This window comes from Lissotriton vulgaris, chromosome 7 (assembly GCF_964263255.1).
Source record: "Lissotriton vulgaris chromosome 7, aLisVul1.2, whole genome shotgun sequence".
Taxonomy (NCBI): domain Eukaryota; kingdom Metazoa; phylum Chordata; class Amphibia; order Caudata; family Salamandridae; genus Lissotriton; species Lissotriton vulgaris.
The window spans coordinates 1,776,162,323-1,776,190,019 of NC_141695.1; the positions used below are offsets into that span (position 1 = coordinate 1,776,162,323).

A 27,697-nucleotide genomic window follows, 5' to 3' on the forward strand; every position below is an offset into this window, starting at 1 on the left:
GAGTGTTCTCAGTGAGATAGAAGAGTGGGGGTTGTTTTTGTTGTGGGGCGGGCAGTTTTGCAGCAGTCCTGCAATAGCGGCCCCCTGTCCCAAAAGCAGCTGCAGTGTTTCCACTTGCACCCCCGCCAGCCCCCACTCTCCTCCCCTGCGCCATTCCAACTCAATTGCTAAGGCCGGGTTGCGTTCCCAGTTCTGAATGAGGGTTCGAGGGTGAGGAAATAAATAATGTGCTGATCCTGTAGCGCACTTCCAGTCTTATGATTGGGTTTGCAACTCATTCTATTGATGTCCCAGACGGTACACAAATAAGTAGTCACCTGAAGCTGTATTTCATCACTCTTCTGTGCATACCTGGAACAGGAGATATAAATAGAAAGCACCTTTAATGGTGTTCTAGGGCTGCCAGAATGATCCATGACTGATAATTAAAGGGAACACAGACTGAAAAGTCACATTACAAATGAATGCATACTTTTTTATTTATAACCCTATTTAGTGTCAAGACGATGCCTTTGCAGGCTCTTTACACAACACATGGCTGGCATTTTTCGTTTGGCAACCTTACTTTATATTCCTTTTCATGAAATGCATTCTTACACTAGGGCAGTAAAATTAAATTACACATGTAAGGAATAGGCAGAGTGGGGGCAGCGGGGGTACTGGAACCAGAAAAAAACTAAGTCTCAGTAACCATTTCACAAAGGTATGAAAATATGCAAATAGTCTTTAAAGACCTGTGAAAAGCTCAGGCGTGCCGGAGGTAGGACTCCGCGCAGCCCGGGCGATCCACAGCAGCGCGAATTGCAGCAGCCCCGGCTGAGACACACGACAGGGGGGGGGCTGAGACACACAACAGGGGGGTGCTGAGACACACGGCAGGGGGGGCAGAAGCCCTTTCAACCCTATGGGCGTTGCACGCCTGGCTCACACCCATCCTTCAAGAACCCCAGGGATAACCCCCCCTGCCCTGACAGGATGAGGGAAACCAACACTGACTAGTTACACCTCATTCAGTAAACCACCCAGGGGGACCCACCCCCCCTCGACAGGTTGAAGTAAACAGACACTGACTATTTACACCTCCTTCCTTTCCCAAACCCGGGGATAACCCCCCTCAACAGGATGAGGATAACAGACACTGTCATTACTGGAAGCCGGGGACCTCCACTGAATCTTATTGGAAGTCGAGGACACCCCACAAGTCATTACTGGGAGCCGGGACTCCGGCCTACGCATTGTTGATGATTTGAACTGCAAAACAATACACAAACATTACAGAAAAAAGCATTCCTCCAGCAAATATACAAATGATGACACATTTTGTTTAATTCTCAAACACATAAATTTAAAAAATCTAAATTGAATTTTAATACAAAGGTTGGAGCTTTTCTAAATTCGATTGAAGGCGCTCACCGTTCATGCTATTTTCTGTTTGATGCACCTGCAATCTGTTAATATTATTTAATTTTCTAAGTAGTCGCGGACCCCGCCTACTTTGCATCTCATTAGCGATATGTATCGCTGTCATGAGATGCGTTACAAAATCAGCTGCTAACATGCGCTAATGCATGTTAGCGCCGCCTTGTTAATAGGGTGATGAGAATATCACCGCTTTAGAGGCAAAAAGTGCTGTGAACGCGGCGATCCAGCCCTTGATATTATGCCCCAATGTTTTTTGTCTGTAGATCATACTTATGTAAGTTTGACTAATGAATTTTTGGTATTTGGTATTATGTTTTAATTACTTCACATTCTGTGTCATATTATTGTTCATAAATTCTTATAAGATTATCAAAAAGAGGTGATCTCTCAGGACTTAGTTCAGGGAGGCTTGTCCCCTCTTTAGTTCTGTTCTATGCTCTTAGTTTCATTGCTCTGTGCTTGCTTGAGCGTTCGATATTCATCATTTCTTGAGAGTTCATCGAGTCTCTAAGACTTGCACCTTGTGTATACTCAGACCCAACGGAGAAGACGTGTGGCCAGTGTACCTCCTCCGCCAAGTGTGACCCCATCCTCACGCCTATCCTCAAGGCAGAAAAGCTGACCAGCGGATACCCCAACGCGGCAGGTAGGTGCACGAAGGTCCTCGCGACACCGTCCCAGAGTTGAGCCTCTTGCTCCCCCTCATAACGTTTACTAATCTTCCTTCGCAGTGCCCACTGGGAAGTGTGCCCACGGTGGAGCAGGCGACTCCCTTCCTGGCATCAACAAGGACACCACGTCGCCAGCCTTCTCACCTCAGCACCACCTTCACCAGGACGCAGCCAGACTCGCCCTCAAAGCCACCGTTGAGATCCTGCAAGACATCTGGGAGAGTGTGGACGACAACCTCTTCGTGAAGTAAGTATGTGACCTCACCTGGACGTGACAAGCGTCCCCAAGGAAGAGGTGCCAAGTCACAAAGGTAAACTGAGACGAAAGTCTAACTTCACTACCTCTCCCTGGTTACAAGAACAAAGTCTAACTTTACGACTGCTCCGTATATACACAGTCCAAGTTTACCTTTGTGAATACTGACAAGTAGTAAAGTTACACAGAAGTGTAAGTTTCCCTTTGTGAATCGGGGTCAAAGTGTCAGACATGGGGAATGTGGTATTTGTCTGAGCCATCGGTGGGGCTCGTGGCAGCCTCAAGAAGTCCGGGGTATCTGTGAAATATTGTGGGATGTTAGGGTGTTTTAGGGTCACAGTGTTTAAAGCCTAACTCCTAAAGGGGCTATTATCATTCAATGATGTCCCCCTACGGAGGGAAACACCCAGCCTCAGAAGCCTCTCTTGGGTTCTAGACTAGAGCCACAGCCAAGGACTTGAATCAAGGACAGGCCCAGGGGCCCCTGGCTACCCAGCGTGGGGGGGGCCACAATGCCGCTAGAACATTCCACCCATCAGGACCAGACTCTAAATGCAGCAGGAAGGACCAGGCGACCACCATGGGATGCTGGCGCGAGCGGCTACCGAAGCCTTTCTTTGCCTTCAGCAGAAGCGCCCCCAACATTCTGGGGTGCAGGAAAAGATGAACTGTTGGACCTTATGAACGTTGCGCGTCACAAGGGTTACAATATTTGACATTTTGCATGAAAAACTTTACTGCAAGAGAGATCTCTCTGAGCTTCTGTGTTGACATTTATTCCACAGAAATGTGCTTTGCAGCATAAAGTCTCAAACATGTCTTTATTAGTGCCTCCCCACAGGCCTCATTCTCAGCACATTTGTCCTCTTTGGTGCTTCTTGGGGTGGAGGGAGGTCCTTCAGGACTGTCTTGTCCTTGACTGTCGTGACAGCTTAAGCGGCCCCGTCTATGTCTCCGTGGCATCCGAGGGTCCCCCTTGTCTCCCCTCATCCTACAGGCCTGAGCCCAAGATTCAGGCCATCCTTAATTTGTCAGTTCGATGACTACCTATTATGTTATGTTAGACCGACTTGTATAGCGCAACAGCTGACTCAGCAAAGAGGCGTCCCGGCGCTTACTCCAGGCAGACCAAAACACCAGGAGGCATATTATCAATAAACAACGTTAAAATTATTGCCGCTTTAGCGGCAGAAAACTGCAGCTAAAGCAGTGATAATGGGCTTGATAATATGCCGTAGAGAATTCAAATAGAAGCACATGTTCTGATGTCAACATGGGCTTCTATTGGAATTCTCAAGGGCCTATTATCAAGCCCATTATCGCCGCTTTAGCAGCAGTTTTCGGCCGCTAAAGCGGTGATAATTTTAACGCAGTTCTTGTTAATATGCCCCTAAACCGCAGGGAAGAGATGAGTTTTTATAGCCTTCCTAAACGTCAAATAATTCTTCAGGCTGCGGATATGCATGGGGAGGGAATTCCACAGTTTGGCTGCCAAACAGCGGAAAGAACGTCCCCCAGCATGCATGCGTTTTACCCGCAGAACAACAGTAAGGTATGACCCCAGAGAGCGCAAGTGGCGCATAGGTGTGTATGGTACCAGCACATTGGTCAGAATACCTGGGGAGGAGCGTTTCAAAATTTTAAAAGCCAGGCAGAGAGCTTTAAATTTAATACGCCTGGCGACAGGCAGCCAATGTAGGTGCCGAATTGCGCCTCTAGTGGGGCATCTTCTCTGAAGTCCTAACAGGGCTCTAGCCACCGCAGTTTGTTTCCTTTATAGGCGCATGATCTCAGCTTTATTTGCCCCCCAAAAAAGCGATTTGGTATAATCAAGCCTAGACTAAATGGCCGCCTGAACACCAATTGTCTAGTAGATGGATCAAAATAACCTAAAGGGGTTTCAATCCTCGTAATAGACCGAAGCAGGTGCCAGCAATTTTCTTGGTATGGTCCTGAAAACTGAGGGTTAAATCCATCCATACCCCAAGATTCTTCACCACCACCCTGGGGGAAGGAGCACTCCCAGGGGTGTCCGGCCACCAGTTCTCACTCCAGAGTTTGATGATTTTACCCACCAACAACACCTCCGATTTATATGCATTAAGTTGGAGGCAGTTGGTCGTCATCCACTCCGCGACCGCCGCCAGCCCACTCCTAAATTTAGGGGCGTACTGCATAGAATCGTCAGAGAGAACCACAAGCAACTGCGTGTCGTTGGCGAAAAAAAAATGGAGATGCCCCTGTCCCTAGCTATCACGGCCAGAGGTTTAACGTACAGATTAAGAAGTATGGGACTCAGGGCGGAGCCCTGTGGCACTCCCTGGCCGATAGACTGAACACTGGACAGGAAGGGTGGAGCAGACACCAGGAAAGTTCTTTCAAAAAGGAAAGATCTAAACTAATTCAAGGCAGAACCACCGATACCGGCCTCCTCCAGGCGATTTAGAAGAATCTAAATCCATCATCATTCTTAAGCTCACTCCGCCACCCCAGTTCAGACATTACCATATGCAAATCAGTCTGACCCCATGCCTCATGGGAACAGTCCAGCCCGAACTGCCAAGCCATGTCTTCCCTGGACTGTAAACAAGCATCCTGGGACTGGTTTATGGCTAATCAGCCGTCATCAGCCAGGCTAGCTTGAATTCAGTGGCAAAGTGAGCAAGGGACCCACGTCTGGGCATACCCTTCCCACATAGGGTGAACAAAGCGATACCAAAGGGGATAATGGACGGAGAGTTTGAGCAAATCAAACACTCACCCCCAGTCAACTGATCTGGGTTTAATCCATCAGCTCACTCTGCCAACCTAGTTCAGACATGGCCATATGCAAATCAGTCTGACTCCGTCCATCATCCCCTTTGGTATCACAGTATCAAATGCGGCACTAACGTCTAACAGGATTAGTGCCGCAGTATTGCCCTCCTCAAGAACAGTCTGCAGATGTTCAGTCACAGCAAGGAGCGCTGTCTCCGTGCTGTGCCCTGGGCGGAAGCCGTTCTGCGTAGGATCCAGGATACCATTGGTGTTTAAAAGTGTCGTGAGGCAGGTGTTGATATGTGCCTCTGTAATTTTAGCTGCCCACGGTAGCAGAGAAATTGGGTGAGCCTTTTCTAGTTTTGGTGGATCCAATGACAGCTTTTTGAGGAGGGGAACCACCATAGCCTGTTTCCACTGCCTCAGAATCGTTGCCGTGGAAAAGAGGTAATAATCAACTGACACAGAGGTGCCAAGATCAAAGGCAGGGATTTTAGAAACTGATACAGCTTAAGAGGGTCTGCCGGGGAGCCAGATTTAATTTTACTGCTGAGCAGATGAAGCTCATCCGGATCTACATAAGGAAAGGCCATAAGAGCACGGGCGGTGGGGGATCTGGATACAGGACTAGGATCAGCAGGGGCCGTCGGGAAGGACTTATATATCGTCTCTACTTTTTTACAAAAAAGGTAGCCAGGTCCTCACAATGCTGGTTAGACGTGATACCAGAGGCTGCTGGAGTTGTCCTAAGTTTAAAATCATTAAGTATTTTAAAAATACATTTAGTGGGATTACTACTAGCCGGAATCTCTTTAGCAAAGTCGGCAGCCAGCTCAACCCATATGGCCTGATGATATCTTTTGATGGACATCTGATAGCATCTCTTAGCAGGCATAGCATAGTCCCTCCTCCACGCCCGTTCTAGCTTTTTTACAGGCTTTACGTATAGCAGCCAAGCTATCGGAAAACCAAGGATTGGCATCGGAAGTAAAGCACTTGAACCAATTGGCTGGGATAAGAGAGTCCAGTACTTGAAGAATCCAGTCGCACAAGATTTTATAGGCCGCATCTGGATCCATAGGTAACTTGGGCAATTTTAAGGCAAGAAGCGCGTGGAATTGCTCAGTATTCAATTTACGCCAAGGACGTTTATATAGGGATTTCTGTGTGCCAGTAGTCAGGGGTACTGGAACCAAAAGGGACACCGAGATCAAAAAATGATCAGACCAGCAGACTGGGCTAGGGGTGGTAACAATCAAGGAAGGATTGTTAGAAAAAACGGGGTCTAGTAAGTGACCCGCAATATGAGTGGGACCAGAGACTAGTTGATTTAGTTGACAGACTGCAAGGTCTGCCAGCAAGCTGCTGACGTCAATCTCTGTAAGATCGTCAAAATGTAGATTCAGGTCCCCAAAAATGGTGAAGTTGGCGGATGTCATAGCCATAGCACTAGTGACCTCAATAAGGGCAGATTTAAACTCCTTAGAAGGACCAGGAGGGCGGTTTGCACTAAGGGAGATCGCAAAGCAAGCACATTCGCAGGCAGCTACTGGCTCTTTAACAAACTTGCGGCCATAGCCAGACTTAAAAATGACCGCAATGCCTCCTCCTCTAGATATCCTATTTAGGGTCATAGTGCTGTAACCAGGTGGGAGTGCTAAGCCTGGCTCCGCAACCATGTCTTCGGAGAGCCAGGTTTCAGTTAAAAAAAGGACATCAGGTGCTTCATCCTGTTTAAGATCATACACATTCAAATAGTGTTTAGCCAGAGACCGGCAGTTGAGACTAAGAATTTGAATGGCATTATTGGGTGACGGTGCTGGAAATACTGGGAAAGGTTTGATGAAAGAATTTAAACCACAACAGATACAGCAAAAAGGTCCTCCTAACAAGGTTAGCTGCTGACGACAAGGGCTTACCCCAGTGTTGACAGCCCAAAGCTGTTTCCCAGAATATGTGCGAACACTCCTAGCAACAACGGCAGCATCTCTGGCGTCTGGCGACGTATAGGCGTGAACGGGGGCAGACGTGCTTGCCTTTGGCACGCCTTTGTTACGCCGCCAACTCGCCCGCTGAGCGCGTCCGCTGCACGTCGGCGCCATCAGCCTCAGAAATAGGCAGGCTTGTTGGGCAATTTCCAAAGCTAGAACGTCACCCGACCCAAAATGGCGCTAACAAATGGCCCAATGAGAGCCAGGAAGTGAGAAAAATCACGGGAGCAGTTTACTGCCTGGACTGGTCCCTTCCACGTAAACAGCACAACAGCTGCGGTGGACCGAGGAACGCTGGTACCAAAAAGCAAGCTTAAATAAAGAGCATCACATAAAAACAGGTAAAGCTGAAAAATATAATTAAGGTCAAAAATGGTGTAGCACTACAGTCACACACCCCCAAGTAGCTAATTCACAATGAGCCCCAGGACCACAAAATATTAGGGGATTAATGCATATAAAAGGAGCATGACAGCATCTCAACCTCACTGCAGGCACTAGATTCATGTCTGCCTGGGGGTGATACTTCCCTTTCTGAGGCCAGACAATGTCCCCAGAGCTTTGGGAAGGTGGTATGGCTTCAAAGTGTAGACAGCACTGCTTCTGTGGCCACACCCAGGTTCTTCAGTCTGTGGAGTTCAGGGTTGAAGGATCACAGAGCAGCCCCCCTCCCAGACGTTCAGGAACACCTGAGCCCCGCATTCCCCCAAGTAGCTGGACACTAATCATTGACATTCACACCAAGTTCCTGCCTCAGCCCTTCCATCCCTGGGGTTCTGTGCCTGCTCCATTTGCAGAATTCTACTCCACTCCGGCATTTCCACTTCACCTTTTCCATCTGAGCCCTTTCCAACCCACCCTCCTCCATGTGCATCGTTACAACCCCAATTCCAATCTGGTTTCGTGCAAGACTGCAGCACTGAAACAGCCCTGCTGCAAACGATCGATGAAGCCCTGCGTGTTCTTGACTCGGAGGAGTCTTCCCTGCTACACTGCTAATCACAACCCTCTCCTTAACACTCTTCAACAGGGAATGGGCGTGGAAGGCACATGCTTAAATGGTTTGCTTCCTTCCTCTCGGACAGACCTCAAGTGATTAAAATAGCGAACAGCCTCTCGTCTTCGATGGCGGCAGGTCAAGGCATCCCTCAAGGTTCTCTCCTCTCCCCCACTCTATTCAATCTTTGTTTGGAACCTTTAGGAAATCCCTTCAGGAAATCTGGGATCCATTACCATCTCTACGCTGATGACACTCAAATCTACCGTAAAGTGCCTTCCTCACAAGACATCTCAATCCTTAACTCTACTATCAACTCTATTCAAATCTGGATGTTAGCTCATCAACTCATTCTGAATCCTTCCAAAACTGAATTCCTCCTCCTCTCTACCTCACTCTCTCCCCCTCCTGTTCAATCTTGGATGGATCAGCTGAATTTACTTAACAACAAACTTATTGTTGTCGACAGCACAAAATCCCTGGGTATCATACTTGACTAAAGGCTCAATCTACTCTCCCACATCAATTCAATGGCAACAAATGCTCGATACCAACTGCGCCTTTTCTGGGGGATTCGTCGTTTCTTTCCAGAGCAAGACCTAAAAACCTTGGTCCAATCTCTGATTCTCTCTAGATTGGACGATTGCAATTCTCTGCTTGCTGGCCTTCCCAAATCCCACCTTTCCCCTCTGAAATCCGTCCTCCATTCAGCAGCTTGTTTTATATTTGGGGCCAAAAGAAGTGACCACGTCACACCCATTTTGTCTTCTCCTTGATTCCCATCGAGGCAAGATCAATCTTTAAGACTACCTGTATCACCCACAAAGCTTTGCACACTTCCTCCCCTCGATACCTATGAATAAACGTAAAATCTCTGAAGGGCCTAGACTGTCTCATAATGCCGAAAATGTACTGCTTGAGCCCCCCCCCCTTCAAAAAGGAAAGATCAATGGCTCAATTCTTCTCAGACGATGCAGGCAGAATCTGGAACTCGCTTCCTCCACTGCTCCGTACCACCTCCCCTACCCGAACCTTCAAAACTGACCTCAAATCTCTTGATTGATTGATTGATTCTCTTCCAAAGACATTTCCAGAATCAATACACCCCTTTTCATGCCCCTCAAGGAAGTTCTTACAATGTTATAAATATGTAATCTATGCCTGTACGATAATCCTATTGTGTTTTTGATTTTGGTGTGAGTGCCATCTTTTGTTTTTTAATTCTTCATCTATCTCGTTTGTATTTGTAACGTGTACGTATGTACATTTCCTCATGTAACATTCTTGGTTCTATTGTGAAGTGCTCTGACACCTTTGGGTAAAGTCTGCGCTATGTAAAATTACATTAAAAATATTTTAAAATAAACCCCGCCTCCTCTACGTGCATCGTTAAAACCCAGCCTCCAGTACGTGCATCGTTACAAGCCCACCTCCTACACGTGCCACGTTGCAACCCTGCCACCGTTACAACCCTGCTTCCTCCATCACTCAACCCCGTTTCCTTCACGAGCATCGTTACAACCCCGCCTCCTCTATCACTTAACCCCACCTCCTGCACGTGCATCGTTACAACCCCGCCTCCTGAACGTGCATCGTTACAACCCTGCCTCCACCATCACACAACCCTGCCTCCTGCACGTGCATCGCTACATCCCTGCCTCCTCCATCACTCAACCCCACCTCCTGCACGTGCATCGTTACAACCCCGCCTCCTGCACGTGCATCGTTACAACCCTGCATCCTCGACATTATTCTTTACCTAATTCACGTGCTTAGTTACAACCCACCCTCCTCCACGTGCATTGTTACAACCCCACCTCCTGCACGTGTATCAGTACAACCCCACCCCCTGCACATGAATGTTTACAGCTCTGCCTCATCCATCGTTACAACCCTGCCTCCTGCACGTAAGGTGTCCACCGTCCGTCATTTTCACGGACTGTCCGTGAGTTAACTGTAATGTCCGTGTCCTTGAAGGAAGTGTCCACGGATGGCATTTGTCCATAATTTTAGCCTTTGTGCTGTTGGACAAATATTCAGAATTTGAGATGGCTCAGATGAAGCAGAGGGATGGTCTCTCAGGGGGGGGGGGCTGCCAGGGGCATAGTGCCATTATTGGAAACACACCCCACCCACACAGCAGCAGAGCATGCATGAATAAATAAATACACAAAACAACTTTTGTTTGGGAAAAATATTGCTGCAGTTTTATTCCATACAAAAGTATGCAATATGGTGGGTTATCTTACGGGCGATCCAAGGGCAGGCAGCTGTACCAACCTATGCTGCCCTGCCCTCCTGATGAGCCAAGCACTGTGGAGAATCCAGTCGGCGCTACCCTTATGGGGGGTGATCCTCTTTCCGATCACATGAGACATTGGTCCCTTATTACTCACGCCGCTTTCAGGGCGGCAAGCCCCCAGTTGTTCAGGCCTCCAACCGCCCGAAGGACTAACGGGGCGCCGACGTAAATCTTCCAGGACCCTCCATGAGGCTCGTGGGATTCGGCTCTGGCACCCCTATTGTGCTGCGCAGATGTACCCTTCTGTACCCACATGCTTCCAGACCGCCCTGTAACTCCGCCACAGCTCTGGAGGCGACCCCGTCACCGCCAGACGCCCCCACCAGTACAGCTCCTTACTCACCTGCAACCTGCCATTTCAAGGCCTCCTGCAAATCCAAGGGGAACAGGACCATTCCCACAGGTGACAAGTGGACCCCATCTTTATCCAAGAAGCCTTTAACATTGACCTGAATAAGGTCGTGTCTGGTGAATCCCAGGCCTATCTGATCTGCGAACTTACGCCTTGAACTGTTCAATGATTTAGACCCGGGCCACACTCAGCAGGGGGTAATCTCAGACCACCAGAGCTCACATCGACCCATGTCTTTGCTGATCTCACTAAAGTAAGCCTTCATGGCTTGCATCAAAGCCCCCCTACCCATGGCAGTGCGGTCGGTGCCTCCTAAGATGATCACCAAGATGTTAGGGAACCCTTCCCCCCAAGCCAGTCCGCTTCCACCACCAGCCTATCTACCGAGGCGATCAGGGCAAGTAATATTGTGCTTAACTGAAGCAACTCAAACCAGCGCATAGAGCGGCACATACTCTGTTGCAGCTGACCAGACATTTGCACCGGACCCTTTTGATTGTTAAACCATGGTGACCAGGAATGCTCCATTGTGCCCCCAATGCAGTCACCGCACCCTGGTCAGAGTGACAACTTCCTCCATCTGCCCGCCTGGCTTAACCAAAGCTCGATCGCGTTACCCTTGGAGCTCCATCCAGCTGGAGACCTCGTTCACTCCGTTATCCCTGGAATGATCGTCCTCCACAAATTCAACTCCACATTCAACTTACCTTCTAGTCACCCTAAAAATCTGGGTGGGACATACATACCCACATGATCAGGGAGTCGTGTGTATATTACCAATGATACTTTTAGAATCTAAGGTTCCCAGTGTCAATTGGTGACTATCCCGCCATGGAATATGTGACATTAAGCAAGGGAGCCTTCGTGTACTCCTTTCGGACAGTAATTTTGCCTTTACAGTTTAATCTGTGGTATTCGCCCCCAGACTTCCCAGGCTGCGTAGAGCTGGCCATGGCAGCTGCTGACGTAATGAAGGACTCTCCCGGTTGCCACTTGCAATAAAATGCCTGCCTGAAAGTGCTACGTTGTAAGCACTTAAGTGCCTACTTATATCTCTTCCCCTTGAAAGATACCACAAACCGCATTGTTCATGAGAACCTTAAGAGACGCTCAATTTCCACCTGGGCGTACCTCTAAATGAGAATAGCTCTACACCGCCGTAAGGCCAGAGACAAACATCTTAAACACATTTACTGCCTTTGCCACTTGGCACCCTTCTGGTTGGTGATACGGAACCTCGTACCCGGCATAAGCTGTCAGCCTAGCGTTGTCGTCACACCACCCGTGTCCCTTGAATCACCCTCCGTCTTCCTGTGCAATAGTCATACTGCTAAATGAGCAATGCCTTCAACATCCCTCCTTTCCTGCCGGACTGTTGCCTGTTCAGTTTAATCTGTGGTGACTGCACCCCGAGTTCCCAGGCAGCTTCACTGCTGACGATGTGGGCAGCTGCTGACCTTGAGGGGATCTCACGCTCGCAACTTGCAAATGCAGCGATTATTTAAATTAATCTGATACTGTGCATCTGAATGAACTATGCACTGGTAATTGTCACTCTCCCACGTGCAGTTGCTGTGAAACATTTTGGACAAGTCCATCAAACTCAGCTAGCCTCCTGTCCAGTTGAATCTAGTAATTCACGACACTGACAACCGCAGGGGCCTACTACTGGGCTGTGTGTATGCGACCGAGGATGACCTTGAACAATCGGCTCGGGCCAGTAGAAGACGAGGGATGTCCGACCTTCTTTACTTTAACTCTAAAAATCCGCTGTGTATAGTTCTTGTTGGACCAAAACCTAATTGTGTCTTTGTGAAGCGCGTGTGCCCCCGGCGCATAATGCCACTGAATAACCGGTGTATGTTACCCCCTCGCTGATACTGTGTATCGCTAACTGCCCTTACTTGGATTGACGGAATGCTGGATGCTTCCTGAGGACTGTAGACTTACTGCTCCAACCCAGCTTGACCCCACAACTTTGGGACAACCTAAGTAGTAACCATGCCCTTCATGGTACATCTATATTTGGGACACAGGTCGCAGAAAATGCCCCTTCCAGCCTCTGGTCCTAGCCCATAGAAGGATAACCCAGCGGGCAGACAACTCTGTGGGAACCGTAGGGGAACAATATGTGCAAGTACCCGCCCTTTCCCGAATATTGGGAATACCAAATGGTCTATAATACCTTGTCGCCATTTGTGCTCTAACGCAGTGCTTTCCAAATTTCTTTGCACCGCAGCACACTTATTAGATGACAACTATCACAACCCACCTGCTGCCCTGGCTAAAGCGCAGGTGAATATGTCTTAACTGAAGCGACTTGTAACATGCCCTTGTTTGCAGAGAGCACATTTTAGCTGCATCGACCAGACATAACGAGACGAGAGGAGATTGCTAGCCCCACTCCCACACAACTAAAATTAAACATAGTCCATCAGGTGCCGAGGCCTTGCCTTTGCCCTCCATGGTGTGACTTCGACTGCTAAGACAAGGCGTCATGAGGTCACACATTCATGTGTACCCGTTCCTCTTGTGCTTCACCCACTGGGGTACTAGTATGCTCCACGCCTACTTGCTCAGAATTGTGATGTCTTAAAGGCCTTCCAGCACTGCTGTGATGTTGTGAAGGCCTCACAGCACCGTTGTGATGTTATCAAGACCTCCCAGCACTGTTGTAATGTCGTAAAGGCGTCCCAGCACCGTTGTGATGTCGTGAAGGCCTCCCGGCACTGTTGTGATGTCGTGCAGGCCTCACAGCACTGTTAAGATGTCATGAAGGCCTACCAGCACCGTTGTGATTTTTGTGAAGGCCTCCCGGCACCGTTGTGATGTCGTGAAGGCCTCCCGGCACTGTTGTGATGTCGTGAAGGCCTCCCAGCACTGTTGCGATGTTGTAAAGGCCTCACAGCACTGTTGTGATGTCGTGAATGCCTCCCAGCACTGTTCTGATGTCGTGAAGGCCTCCCAACACTGCTGTGATGTCGTGAAGGCCTCCCAGCACTGCTGTGATGTTGTAAAGACCTCCCAGCACTGTTGTGATGTCGTAAAGACCTCCCAGCACTGTTGTGATGTCGTGAAGGCCTCCTAGCACTGCTGTGATGTCCTAAAGGCCCCCAGCTCTGCTGTGAGGTTGTGAAGGCCTCACAACACTGTTGTGATGTTATCAAGACCTCCCAGCACTGTTGTAATGTCGTAAAGGCGTCCCAGCACCGTTGTGATGTGGTGAAGGCCTCCCGGCACTGTTGTGATGTCGTGAAGGCCTCACAGCACTGTTGTGATGTTGTAAAGGCCTCCCAGCACTGTTGCGATGTTGTAAAGGCCTCACAGCACTGTTGTGATGTCGTGAAGGCCTCCCAGCACTGTTCTGATGTCGTGAAGGCCTCCCAACACTGCTGTGATGTCGTGAAGGCCTCCCAGCACTGCTGTGATGTCGTGAAGGCCTCCCAGCACTGCTGTGATGTTGTAAAGACCTCCCAGCACTGTTGTGATGTCGTAAAGACCTCCCAGCACTGTTGTGATGTCGTTAAGACCTCCCAGCTCTGCTGTGATGTCCTAAAGGCCCCCAGCACTGCTGTGATGTCGTGAGGCCTCACAACATTGTTGTTATGTTGTGAAGACCTCCCAGCACTTTAGTAATGTCGTAAAGGCGTCCCAGCACTGCTGTAATGCCGTTAATACGTCCCAGCACTGCTATGATGTCCTTAAGGCGTCCCAGCACTGTTGTGATGTCGTAAAGGCCTCCCAGCACTGTTGTGATGTCGTAAAGGCGTCCCAGCACTGTTGTGATGTCGTAAAGGCGTCCCAGCACTGCTATGATGTCCTTAAGGCGTCCCAGCGCTGTTGTGATGTCGTAAAGGCATCCCAGCACTGCTATGATGTCGTAAAGGCGTCCCAGCACTGTTGTGATGTCGTTAAGGCGTCCCAGCACTGCTATGATGTCCTTAAGGCGTCCCAGCACTGTTGTGATGTCGTAAAGGCATCCCAGCACTGCTATGATGTCGTAAAGGCGTCCCAGCACTGTTGTGATGTCGTAAAGGCCACCCAGCAATGCTTTAATGTCGTAAAGGTCTCCCAACACTGTTATGATGTTGTAAAGGCCTCCCAGCACAGCTGTGATGTCGTAAAGGCGTCTCAGCACTGTTGTGACGTCATGAAGGCATCCAAGCACTGTTGTGATGTCGTAAAGGTGTCCCAGCACTGTTGTGATGTTATAAAGGCCTCCCAGCACTGCTGTGATGTCGTAAAAGCCTCCCTGCACTGTTGTGATGTTGTAAAGGTGTCCCAGCACTGTTGTGATGTCGTAAAGGCCTCCCAGTACTGTTGTGATGTTGTAAAGCGTCCCAGCACTGTTGTGATGTCGTAAAGGCCTCCCAGCACCGTTGTGATGTTGTAAAGGCCTCCTAGCAATGCTGTGATGTCGTAAAGGCCTCCTAGCACTGCTGTGATGTCGTAAAGGCCTCCCAGCATTGTTGCTATGTCGTGAAGGCCTCCCTGCACTAATGTGATCTCATAAAGACCTCCCAGCACTGCTGTGATGTGGTAAAGGCCTCCCAGCTCTGTTGTGATGTTGTAAAGGTGTCCCAGCACTGTTGTGATGTTGTAAAGGCATCCCAGCACTGTTGTGATGTCGTAAAGGCCTCCCAGCACTGCTGTAATGTTGTAAAGGTGTCCCAGCTCTGTTGTGATGTTGTAAAGGCATCCCAACACTGTTGTGATATTGTAAAGGCCTTCCAGCACTGCTGTGATGTGGTAAAGGCCTCCCAGCTCTGTTGTGATGTTGTAAAGGTGTCCCAGCTCTGTTGTGATGTTGTAAAGGCATCCCAACACTGTTGTGATATTGTAAAGGCCTTCCAGCACTGCTGTGATGTCGTAAAGGCGTCCCAGCACTGTTGTGATGTCGTAAAGGCGTCCCAGCACTGCTTTGATGTCGTAAAGGTATCCCAGCACTGTTGTGATGTCGTAAAGTCCTCCAACACTGTTGTGATGTTGTAAAGGCCTCCCAGCACTGCTGTGATGTTGTAAAGGCGTCCCAGCACTGTTGTGATGTCGTAAAGGCGTCCCAGCACTGCTTTGATGTCGTAAAGGTATCCCAGCAATGCTGTAATGTCGTAAAGGTCTCCCAACACTGTTGTGATGTTGTAAAGGCCTCCCAGCACAGCTGTGATGTCGTAAAGGCGTCCCAGCACTGTTGTGATGTCGTAAAGGCGTCCCAGCCCTGTTGTGATGTCGTAAAGACCTCCCAGCACTGCTGTGATGTCGTAAATGCCTCTCTGCACTGTTGTGATGTTGTAAAGGCGTCCCAGCACTGTTGTGATGTCGTAAAGGCCTTCCAGCACTGTTGTGATGTTGTAAAGCGTCCCAGCACTGTTGTGATGTCGTAAAGGCCTCCCAGCACCGTTGTGATGTTGCAAAGTCCTCCTAGCACTGCTGTGATGTCGTAAAGGCCTCCCTGCATTATTGTGATGTCGTAAATTCCTCCCAGCACCGTTGTGATGTTGTAAAGGCCTCCCAGCACTGTTGTGATGTCGTAAAGGCCTCCTAGCACTGCTGTGATGTCGTAAAGGCCTCCCAGCTCTGTTGTGATGTTGTAAAGGTGTCCCAACACTGTTGTGATGCTGTAAAGGCCTCGCAGCACCGTTGTGATGTCGTGAAGGGGGGAACAACCTTTACAACTCGGGTATTACCACACTCTACCATTACAACGCTGCTATTACAACGCAAGTTGTTACAACGACTTGAGCTGGAGGGTGCTGTTGGATAGGGAATAGTTTAATGTTCTATTCCAACACCTTCCCTACTGTCTGGTGGGCTGGAGTTGGAACGACTTGCGTTGTAAAAACAGCGTTGTAATGGCACGCTTAGTAAAAGCCTGCGTTGTAATGCCATACAACCTCGTGAAGGCATCCCAGCACTTCTGAGATGTCTTGAAGGCCTCCCAGCACTTTTGTGATGTCTTTAAGGCCCTCCTAGCACTGCTGTGATGTGGTAAAGGCGTCCCAGCACTGTTGTGATGTTGTAAAGGCCTCCTAGCACTGCTGTGATGTCGTAAAGGCCTCCCAGCACCGTTGTGATGTTGTAAAGGTCTCCTAGCAATGCTGTGATGTCGTAAAGGCCTCCTAGCACTGCTGTGATGTCGTAAAGGCCTCCCAGCATTGTTGCAATGTCGTGAAGACCTCCCAGCACTGTTGTGATGTCATAAAGGCCTCCCAGCACTGTTGTGATGTTGTAAAGGTGTCCCAGCACTGTTGTGATGTCGTAAAGGCCTCCCAGCACTAATGTGATGTCGTAAAGACCTCCTAGCACTGCTGTGATGTCTTGAAGGCCCTCCTAGCACTGCTGTGATGTCGTAAAGGCGTCCCAGGCTGACAGGGCTCTTCGAGAGCCGGTCAGCGCAGTTGCTTATCTGTTTTGGCTAAAAACAGAACTTGGAACTGCAGGAGGGGAAAGGAAAGCAGGCAAGGTGGTGGGAGTTGTTTAAGGATAGCAGAACAGGTGCTTTATTTTACCTATGGGATAGCGATATGTAACCGAGGCCACGTTATGTCTGGCTCCCCCATCACCCCTCTGCCTCTACATAGCAGTTGAAATCAGGGGCAAATGATTTTGGGGACCATGAGTAGGATACAATTGTAGATAGGTAAAAAGTGAGTTACGGGGATGGTTTCACCGCGGGGTTCTGAGTGACTCATACAACTCGAGCTTTGCTCTTTATGTCCATTTGGTGTCTCTCCGAACCCCTCGGTGAAGAGCATCCTCGTAACTCACTATAACCCATCTATACTCATCCGTACTCTGCCCCGTGTTGTGAACTCGATAACAAGCAACGGAGACCGGATCACCTCAGAATGTTTGGTCTTATTTACAAGCCCGTTGTGCCACCGGTGCGTCACTCTTACCCGACATATTCTGCCCGCATTTGAACTTGATAACAAGCGATGGAAAGTGGATTCCCCTTAAAATGGTAAGTTTAAACGCCCTTCAGACTGGAGACAAAGGAAAAGCACAGCGACTTCTCTGTCTTTGTACCCGGGGTCTGGGACCTCGCCCCTGAATGCATCAAGCGCGTCCCAAGCTGCTCCTATTCAGGAAGCAGCTGACGTGCAGCCTTCAACGAGACACATTGACAGTGTCTTTGTCTGGAGCCTTCTGCTGCCTTTTGGCCACTTCGAGCTGCTCTCCTTAAGTTACCAGACCTGATGGTTTCTGCCAAGCTGATAGAAAAGCACAGACACCGCGTTACCATATGTTTACACACTGCTCGGTTGTAGATCGTGTACAACACGTAGTAATGGTAGTGGTAGTGGCAAGCAGTTATGGAGACCGTGGTAGTGCTTTGACTCTGTGGGCAGCAGTTGTAGCGCTTCGGGCTCAGCATGTTAGCCGGACACTGGTCAGAGCTCTGAACCTAGTTCCGATATCCGCAGCCCCGCTTGGCAGTAATTGGTCACAAAGCTCCAAAATAATCAATCCTCACAAATGTTGTTGGGAAATAGTTTGCTGCAAGTTTATTTCATGCGCGGAGTCTGCCAACGTGGTGGGATAACTTATGGGCGATCCAAGGGCGGGCAGCGGGGAGTGACCCGAGCTGCCCTGCCCACCTGACAAGTCAACTTACACTGTGGCCAACTCAATCGGTGCTTTCGTTTATGAGGGGATGACCCCCCTAATATACCGTGAACCCCCAGCCATCACTTTACTTACACCTTTTTAGGGCGGAGCGATGCATGGCAAGCCCCTGGTTGCTCAGGTTTGCTACCGCCTGAAGGACTAGCGGGCACCGCTGTTTTCATCCAGGGTCCTGCTGTAAAGACTCCTGGGATTTGGCATAATTCACCCCTATTGTGCTCCTGAAGAGGGTACCCCTATGTAAAAACCAGCCTCCAGATTGCCTTGTAACTCCTCCAGCAACACAAATGTATACATTAATATGTTCAATTCCTATGCAAGCCCTCCCGCCGGCACGCAGGGTAAGCGGTTGGGAGGGTGATAGCGTGTGGAGCGGGAAACAAAGAGGATGGCCTGCGGGTGGGGGCAGGAATACCTACTTATTCCTCACCCACTGTGCACTGGAAATGACACCACAGAGACGCCGTGCATAGGAAGGACTCCCGCGGGAGGGGTCCCAGCAACAGGCCACTTGGATGTGCCTAATGCGGCATAAAGATACTCTGAGTAAACTACCTTTGTGAATAGCAAACAATCGCAAACTTAAGCAAACTTTTTTTGTGTGAATCAGGAGCTGATTCTTTGCCCATTTTCATTAGCGTTTCAAATATTGTTAATTTATTCAATAATGACAGCATTTCATCCTTAGTGTTTCATCACCTTCGTATGTTCAAAATAGAGTCGCCCTCACATCCTTGCACTTGAGGGATGTATTCAAGCCTCTGTGTTCCTCGCCTTGTTCCCCCCAAGATTCCTCGACCTGGAGCCGCCGTCCACCATTAGCTTCGTCATCGACACGACCGGAAGTATGAGCAACGACATTGCGGCGGCGAAGGAGCGAGTCTTTTCTATCATCGAAAGCAAGAAGGGGACCCTGAACGAGCCGTCCGTGTACGTGCTGGTGCCGTTCAACGACCCAGGTAGGAAGGAGCACTGTTTTATTGATTTATTTCTGTTTCTTGATATAGCGCACAACTCCCTCCCGAAAGAGTATCTCGGCACTGTACGGACCGGGCATATGGATACATTCTGAGACAATCAGGTATTTACCATCATCTTATACGGCAGGTAAAGGAAACCCACATAGAGCTACTCCAATATAGTGCCAAGAAGCACCACCTCACACACTGGCCTGGTGTGACCCCCGGGCTCCAGCCTGGGAGCAGGAGTGACCCCCGCGGGCTCCAGCCTGGGAGCAAGAGTGACCCCCGGGGGCTCCATCCTGGGAGCAAGAGTGACCCCCAAGGGCTCCAGCCTGTGAGCAGGCACATCACAAGGCGGAGAGCCAAGGGATGAATGCCCTTGGCACCACTATTACAGGCTTTGATGGGCCAAGGGCAAACCTTTTTGGGGGACAGAAGGCCTAACCCAGGAAATGTATTGGCCTAGCAAGGATGAATAGCAGAGTTAACATGACAAGTTTGAAATCTAGGATTTACAAGTTGCAGTGGGCACCTTAATACATGAACCAAAACCTATTGCGCCAGAAGTACTGTGCTTAGAAATACGAAGAAAACCAGTTTGAAGCACAACATGTCAATTCATTCCACAGCTTGAAAGTGACTGTGTGTCAGTTGTCGTTTGCGTATTCAAATTGCACATTTGTACGACAGCCATACCGCCCCAATCCTCAGAAACCGCCCTCGTCCCACCGTCTCTTCCCTCACCCAGTAATCTCTAGTTTAGCTTCGATGACCAGAGCAGCTTGTTCTGTTGTGAGTATTTGTGAAGTGCAGTATTTCTGTCAGGGTGTTGTGGTGCTGATCAGGTGTGCGTGCCTCGCTCTGTCTAGGATAGGTTGCCTCCAAGAGATTGCTTTTCAAACTTAACGGGGACAAGAGTGAAATCATGGTCCTGGAAAACCGCTCCCACTTAATGCGAAGGAGATTTGGCCTACCATCTTGGGTCCTGCCCCTTCGTCTAAACCCCAGCTTAAGAGCTTGGTTGTCTGGGTGGACCAGGACCCGTCTTTTAAATCCCAAGCTAGGAAGACAGACGCCACTTGTTTTGGCATCCTTCAAACTGCCTGTAAAATTCTCCCTATCCTACCGTTTGAAGCTAGGAAAATCATGGTACAGGCCCTTGTCCTGTCCAGGTTGGACTATGCCAATGCGCTATACCTGGGGTCCTCGCTGGCCATCACTGCCAGACTTCAAACTACCCAGAATCGGGATGCCCGATTACTGTTGAATGTTCCCAAAACACAATCGGCCAGGCCAACTCTTAAGGCTCTTCATTGGCTTCCTATCCAGGAGCGCATTAATTTTAAATCACTCTGCATCGCCCATAAATCCTTCCATGACCGAGGCCCGCCGATCCTTAAGAGCATCGTGCAGCGGCGTGAGCCTAATAGAGCGCTCCTTTCCAAATCACTAATCCTGGCATCTGTTCCTAAAATCAAAAAAGCCAGAAGTGGAGGCCGACTATTCTCTCTTAATGCCGCAAAACTGTGGAACTCCCTTCCACGCCCTCTTCGGGCCGAACCCAATCAACTTTCCTTCCGTAGATCTCTCAAGACATGGCTATTCCCTTAAATCCCGCTATTCACCTGCCCTGGTTTCTACAAGCGCTGGGATGCCTTCGGGTAGCCATGCGCTATATATCAATTCAATTTAATTAAATTCCTCCTACGAGGGTATCCTTGCGCTGAGCCGGTGTGTGCCCCTCGCCCTGCCTAGGGTAGGTTGGTTAACTAAAATGCACCTGATCTAAAGTTCAAGGTGTCAAGTGGGCCATATTTATACCACAAAAGTGCCGTGGGGGAATGATGTGGTCACTAGCCAACGGGCTTCCAGGATCCATCCTGGACATGCATCTTTACACGCCTCAGGGTCTCCCTCTGACTCGGCCTCTCAGAGCAGAAGCCGGCTCCAGGTTCTCTTTTAGCCGAAAGTCCTCTGCATTGGAATTAGGTGTTTCTTGAAAGAGCTGTTTTTTAACAAATTGATATTGAATTTGTGGTTCCAGACTTCGGACCGGCGCTGATTACGGACGACCCTGAGAAGTTTAAAGTGGCCATTGAAAGTCTGAGTGCCAATGGAGGCGGCGATACCCCAGAGATGTGTCTGTCTGGACTTCAGGTGAGTCAAATGTGATGCAGGGTTCTGTTCAAAAGATGATATTGCGTTCCATAAATAGTAATTTTACTAGGAGAAACTTAACGACTAATAAGTTTACTAGTAGTAAACTAACTTGTAGTAACTTACCTTTGTGAATATGGAAAAGTAGTAAAGTTAGCTTTTGGTCTAAACTGAGATCCCGACTCACAAAGGTAAACAGAGACGAAAAGCTAACTTTACGACTTTTGGCATTCACAGAGGGCATTTAGGAGTAGTAAAGTTAGGATTTTGTCTTAAGTTTGTCTTAAGTTTTGGTCTTAGTTATGCTAAAAATAGTTAAACTTAAATTAAAAATCTATTTCCACTACTCGTAAATTACCTTTATACCGACAGTCGTAAAGTGAGACTTCTGTCTCAGTTTACCTTTCTGAATCGGGCCCGAAGATGTTCGCTAAAGTGGCGATAATGTGAAGTCAAAGGATCTTTATTCGGATATATAAAACATCCATAAAAGTACAAATCATCACAACAATCCTCATAATAGACAATAAAAACAGTCTAAAACAATTTAAAAATACACAATCGATCTACATGATGGTTGCCTGACGAATTTGATTTAGGAGGGGATTGTCTGATTATGTCGGTAAAAATACATCACTTTATACTCTAGGCGGATGCTCAATAAATGTAAACATTAAATAGACTAATTGGTTGTATGGCAAACATTAAAAACAAATACAAAGTGTCAACAGTGTACAGTGGGGACTGCCCTAAAGTGCAAGCGTGCAAGGATAAACAGTCAATCTCTTGTGCAAAACCGCAATAATATTCAGGTGGTTCAATTTATCAGGGCATATTCATAGTTGCTCGGGAGCGTGTCGCTGATTGGAGAAAGCAGCTTACTCTAAAGATTACTTCGTCACAGCTCAGCATTAATAATTCTTTAAATGCTAGACGAAAATCCACCACAGCATGATCTTTAAAGTGGGGAATTAGATAAAGTTTTGTATATCTAGTATAAAAACCACAGAAAAACAAGAAATATAACATACTTTGTTTACACCCTCGGTTACAAGGACATTGCAAAGCCTCCAGGTTTTTATTAAAGCCCAGTGGATATGATAGGGAATTTTTAATGCTTCCGTCCCCAAACGAAAGATTAAACGTCTGTTCCACCTCCCCCAATTTTTTCTTAGGTATCCCTGCGGCATGGTGTTAGGCCTGCCATCATGTGCCAGGAGGGGGATATATCTTATAATGGCAGGTTTGTGTTGCTCAGATGTTTCTCTCTCCTTTTGATATAGATTATACAATGCCCCTCTTACTTGCTTATGTTGCGCTTGTTCAGTGGCTCGATATGAAGAAAACAGATGCATCATGCCCACACTTGCTAAACTTCTTTTAACTGCCCCCAACCAAGGTATATGATTTGCCCTGTCACACTGTAGGCAGTCCATAATTATTTCTTGGGTCAAAGACGCAGCAGGGTTCCGCCATATTTTTAACCAGAATAATGCTGGTCTTGACCTGATGAAATCCTCCACATAAAAAAAGATTCAGCTCCCTATGGCAAACATAGGTGGGTGCTGACATAGACGACCCCAGAACCTTTCTACAAAATCTGTTCTCTTCGATCTGTATACTAGCGCTGTTGGTGTACCCCCACACCTCTGCTCCGTAGGTTGCTGTGGGTAGGCATTGGGTTCTGTAGATTTGTAATAACGGGACTACTATCTCAGCACGTTTGGGTTGTCGGAGGCTGATTATAGAGTTTATTGCCTTGCCCAATTTGTTCCTCCCGTGGGCCACATGATGCTGCCAGGAACATGTGTTAGAGGACATCGGGCCTTGGTAGGGAAAAGTGCTAGTGCTTTTTAGTGCATCAATCCCAGACATGATATGCTGGATATTATGGGGCATATTATCAAGGACAGGCGATACATTATCGCCGCTTTTATCGGCAGGAAACTGCCGATAAAGCGGCGATAATGGCCTTGATAATATGCTCTATGAATTCCAATCGAAGCCCATGTTAGATGTGTTCACATTTAACATGGGCTTCGATTGGAATTCATAGAGCATATTATCAAGGCCATTATCGCCGCTTTATCGGCAGTTTCCTGCCGATAAAAGCGGCGATAATGTATCGCCTGTCCTTGATAATATGCCCCTATATTTTTTAGGCCCACATGACATTATGTATGATTTATTAAAATTAGTGCATAGGCCAAGATCTGCCATAAAGGTGACAAAACCCGTTATTAAAGTGCGTGGTGCTTTGGGAGTGCGGCCCACAAGGACCCCATCATCCGCGTATAAAAGGCAGGGGAGTAAAGTGCCATTAATACTAGGGACGTCACTTGTTTGTTTGGTCAGTGAATTACTTAATTCATTTATATACAAAATAAAAAGCAGGGGGGCCAAGACGCATCCTTGTCTGACCCCCTCTCCCTATTAAAATGTCCTCAGACACCTCCCCTTCATTGTTTATTCTAACGAGGGCTTTCAAATCACTGTGCAGATGGGCTAAAAAGTAAACCAGTGCTTTGTCTAACCCATAATTTAAAAGAACCACCCATAATTGAGAGCGGTTAACAAAATCAAAAGCTGAACTTAAATCCGTAAATCCTAAATACAAGGTTTTTTTTGGGCTATGATGTATTTGGCCATTATTAGGTTTAAATTCAGACATTGCTCCACGGTCCCCACATTACTTCTAAAACCCAGTTGACGCGGATGTAAAATCTTAAAATCCTCCCACCATGTCCTGATCTTATTAAAAATGACTCTGCCTAGGATCTTCAGGGTGCTGTCAATTAAAGATAGAGGGCGGTAACAACTAGGATTGAGTCTGTCACCCTTCTTAAAGATGGGGACGATGATACTGTTGGACTAGGTCTCCGGGGCCGGGGGGTAGGATAAATTGTTAAAAATATTACACAATAGAGGTGACCAAAGCTCAGGCTCTGATTTAATTTGATCGATTGATAATCCATCAGGACCAGGTGCTTTATTGCCTGCGCTTTGGTTTATTGCGTCTTCCACCTCCGTTATTGAAAAGTTGAGTGCCATAACTGGATAGATGGTGTCAGCTAATGCGCGAGGTGCAGCATAAATATCTGTAAAATGGTCTTCCCACATTTTACCTGGTATATTACAGTTAATAGGGGTAATGTTAGATCCTATGGACCTCAAAGATTTGACCTCGCCCCAAAACCCAGCGACATCTTTAAGAGCGGCTGTCCGGGCTAGGGATTCCCACTGTTCTTTTAATAATTCTTTAGCCCGAGTTTTGGTGGCACGCTTGTAGTGTGCCCTTAGTTGTCTTATTAGGGGCTGGTCTCGTGGGTCAGCTGAGAGAGCCTCCCGTAGTTCCCGATTTGCTTTGAAACAAGAACCGTCGAACCACCTGGGATCTTTGTTCAGGCGTGTGACTGGTTTTGAGATCTCCTTTTTAAAAGCCGCACATAGCCATTCAAAAGCCGCAATAATATCAGGGCCTTGGTGTTTGATGGATAAACAGGTGTCAATCAATTGGGGGTGTTTATTAATAATGCGTGCTAAAAGCCCCTTGTTGTCTATCCCCTTCCGGATTACTCTGAGTTTATCAGTTGATGCCGTCAGGTTAGTTGCCCCTATTTCCTGTCGCTTATTCAATCTTTTAATAGAATTAAAAACAGTCAAAATTGGATTGTGGTCACTATATACGGTGCAGGGGACGTCAGCATTTACTAGACAGTCCACAAGTCGGGAAGGAATGAAGACATAGTCAATTGTGGAGGAACAACCGCGACCTATGTATGTAGCCAGAGGGCCTTCGCCCGTGGTGCAACTGGCAATCTCCATAACATTGACCAAGTCACGGATGGCTATGTGATTAAGTAGTTCCTTCCCTCTTTTACAAGGTAACACCCGACTGAGAGGGGCAGCAGAGTTTATGCTGCCCTTGTGGATGTGGGCATTAAAGTCGCCTCCCAGGATAATCCCATCAAATTTACCGTAGGTATGTCCATCCTCAATTTTAAGGATAAAATCAAATAACCTTATAAAATTATTATTGGATTGGGATGAAAAGTCATTGTTATAAAAATTAATTAAACATAACTTTATGTTACTGGAATAGATTAAAGCCTGAAAATTCACATCATTGGTCGCCAGAGTTTTGGTTTTTCCACCTGACATGATCTTTACCCATAAAGATAGACCGCCGCTAGGTCGTCCCGCCGCCAGACATGGTACAATATTGTTATGACAAATGTAGCCTTCAAGAAGTAAACAACTAGTGCACCATGTTTCCTGGAACATTAAGATATCAAAGTTATTGATCCATTCAACCCATTCAACGGATTCCATTTTTGCTTTAAGACCGGCAATGTTCCAACTCAGTACGGTTAGCCTATCGGTAGATGTAATAACTGAGGTAATAAGATCAGTTGTGTTTAATGTGCCTGGCAATATAACCTCCGTACAAGGCTTGGGGACAGAGATGGTGGTACTTGGTTTATTGTTACACTGAGAAGCCTTGTTATTAATCATGGGCCTTTCTGTGTCATCTGGGGGGTCCGTAGGTGGTCAGCCCTGGCTCTCCAGATCAGATAGGGCACTAAATCTGTTAAATAATGGATACATTGGTGTAACCGGGTTAAATGGTCTCTGTGGGTGTCTATAGAAGTAACTCAGAGGTAGAGAGGTCACAGCGGCTAAGGGACTAAGGTTGGTGTTACTGCTGTTTAATAGGTATTTTACAGTTGAGGGATGCCTCAGATTTATGACAATACAGTCCTCATTGATGTTTTTGGGCGAGCGGGCAACCCAGTCTACCCGTCGTGCATCCCAACACCTTTGTACCTTGACAGCTTATCATAAGACTTATTTTTTAACTGAACCCAAGACTCTCTTTGATCTTCTTTCAAAGGGGGGACCCCTGCTAGGGTTAGACGTAAGGGCAGGATTCAGGGGGCAGATGAAGGACTGGGCCAGTTTGTTTTACGGGCCATGTGACATTGGTTAACCCGTTGTCAGAAACAACATTTGCTGGATTCCCCGGTTTCCCAGAAGCGGACCGCGTTGGGGCTCCCACCAACCCATCGGTGGAGCAGGGCTGCCTAACTGGTGCATGCGACACGGTATGAGATGGTTTATCCGCAATAGTACCTCGTGATGGCAGGGGCTGATTTCTCCCTGAGTCGCTATCTCTGATTACACTCTTTGTGTTCAAAGTACCACAGGTGGGCCTTTCCCACAGGATGCCCCTGTTAACAGTCTCTATTTCAGAGGTCTTCAAACTTTTTGATGCTGAGACCCCCTTGTAAAACCTTTTTAGGCGTAAGGACCCCCTTTCGACAAACGTTTCAAGAAACTGGTACTCCAAATTATCAACAACTATCGACAACCATAAATGTGCCTGTTAGACCTCATCACATCCATCCATCCATCCATCATTCATCCACTCACACTTTCACACATCCATCCATCCATCCTTCATCCATCCACCCTTTCATCCTTCCATCTATCCATCCATCCTTTATCCATCCACCCTTTCATCCATCCATCCATCATCCATCCTTTCATCCATCCACACATCATTAATCTACCCACTTTTTTACACATCCATCCATTCATGCAACCTTTTATCCATCCATACGTCCATCCATCTACCCTTTCATCCTTCCATCCATCCATACATCCTTCATCCATCCACCCTTTCATCCATCCATCCACTCATCATTCATCCACCCAGCTTTTCACACATCCATCCATCCATCTACCCTTTCATCCTTACATCCATCTATCCGTCCTTCATCTGTCCACCCTTTCATCCTTCCATCCATACATTCATCCTTCATCCATCCACCCATCATTCATCCACCCACCTATTCTGTGCCTCTCTCATGGGGGGGGGGGGGGGGGGTCAGTATCTCTCCGCATCTTCTGCCTTCTTCTTCCTCTCTCATGGGAGGGCATCTCTGTGCCCAGGGATGAGGGCTCTGGGACTTGAACCAATGATTTATGGAACGTGTGGGAGGGGGGCTGGGAGAAGACCTTTCACGTGCTTTACGGGCGGGGCCCACAGCTCCAGGCGCCCAACGCCCATTGAACTCAAAGCTACAGACCCCTCCTCCCCCCTGTGTGTGAGCCCGGCGGACACACACAAAGCCACACCCAAGTACTTCACAGGTCTTTAAAAGACCTTTTACTTGTTAATGAGGCTTTGATGTTTTTCAT

The 27,697-nt window shown here is 47.9% G+C and overlaps 1 protein-coding gene across 1 annotated transcript in view; it reads left to right on the top strand.

Annotated features, from left to right (window-relative positions):
* LOC147706657 (von Willebrand factor A domain-containing protein 7-like) overlaps positions 1–27,697 on the top strand; it is a 239,692-nt gene that overhangs the window by 74,169 nt on the left and 137,826 nt on the right. The window contains exons 5-8 of the mRNA XM_086933162.1: positions 1,958–2,068; positions 2,154–2,340; positions 19,164–19,333; positions 21,381–21,493. Of these exons, the coding sequence (XP_086789288.1) occupies positions 1,958–2,068; positions 2,154–2,340; positions 19,164–19,333; positions 21,381–21,493 (581 nt within the window). The remainder of the gene's footprint in view (positions 1–1,957; positions 2,069–2,153; positions 2,341–19,163; positions 19,334–21,380; positions 21,494–27,697) is intronic.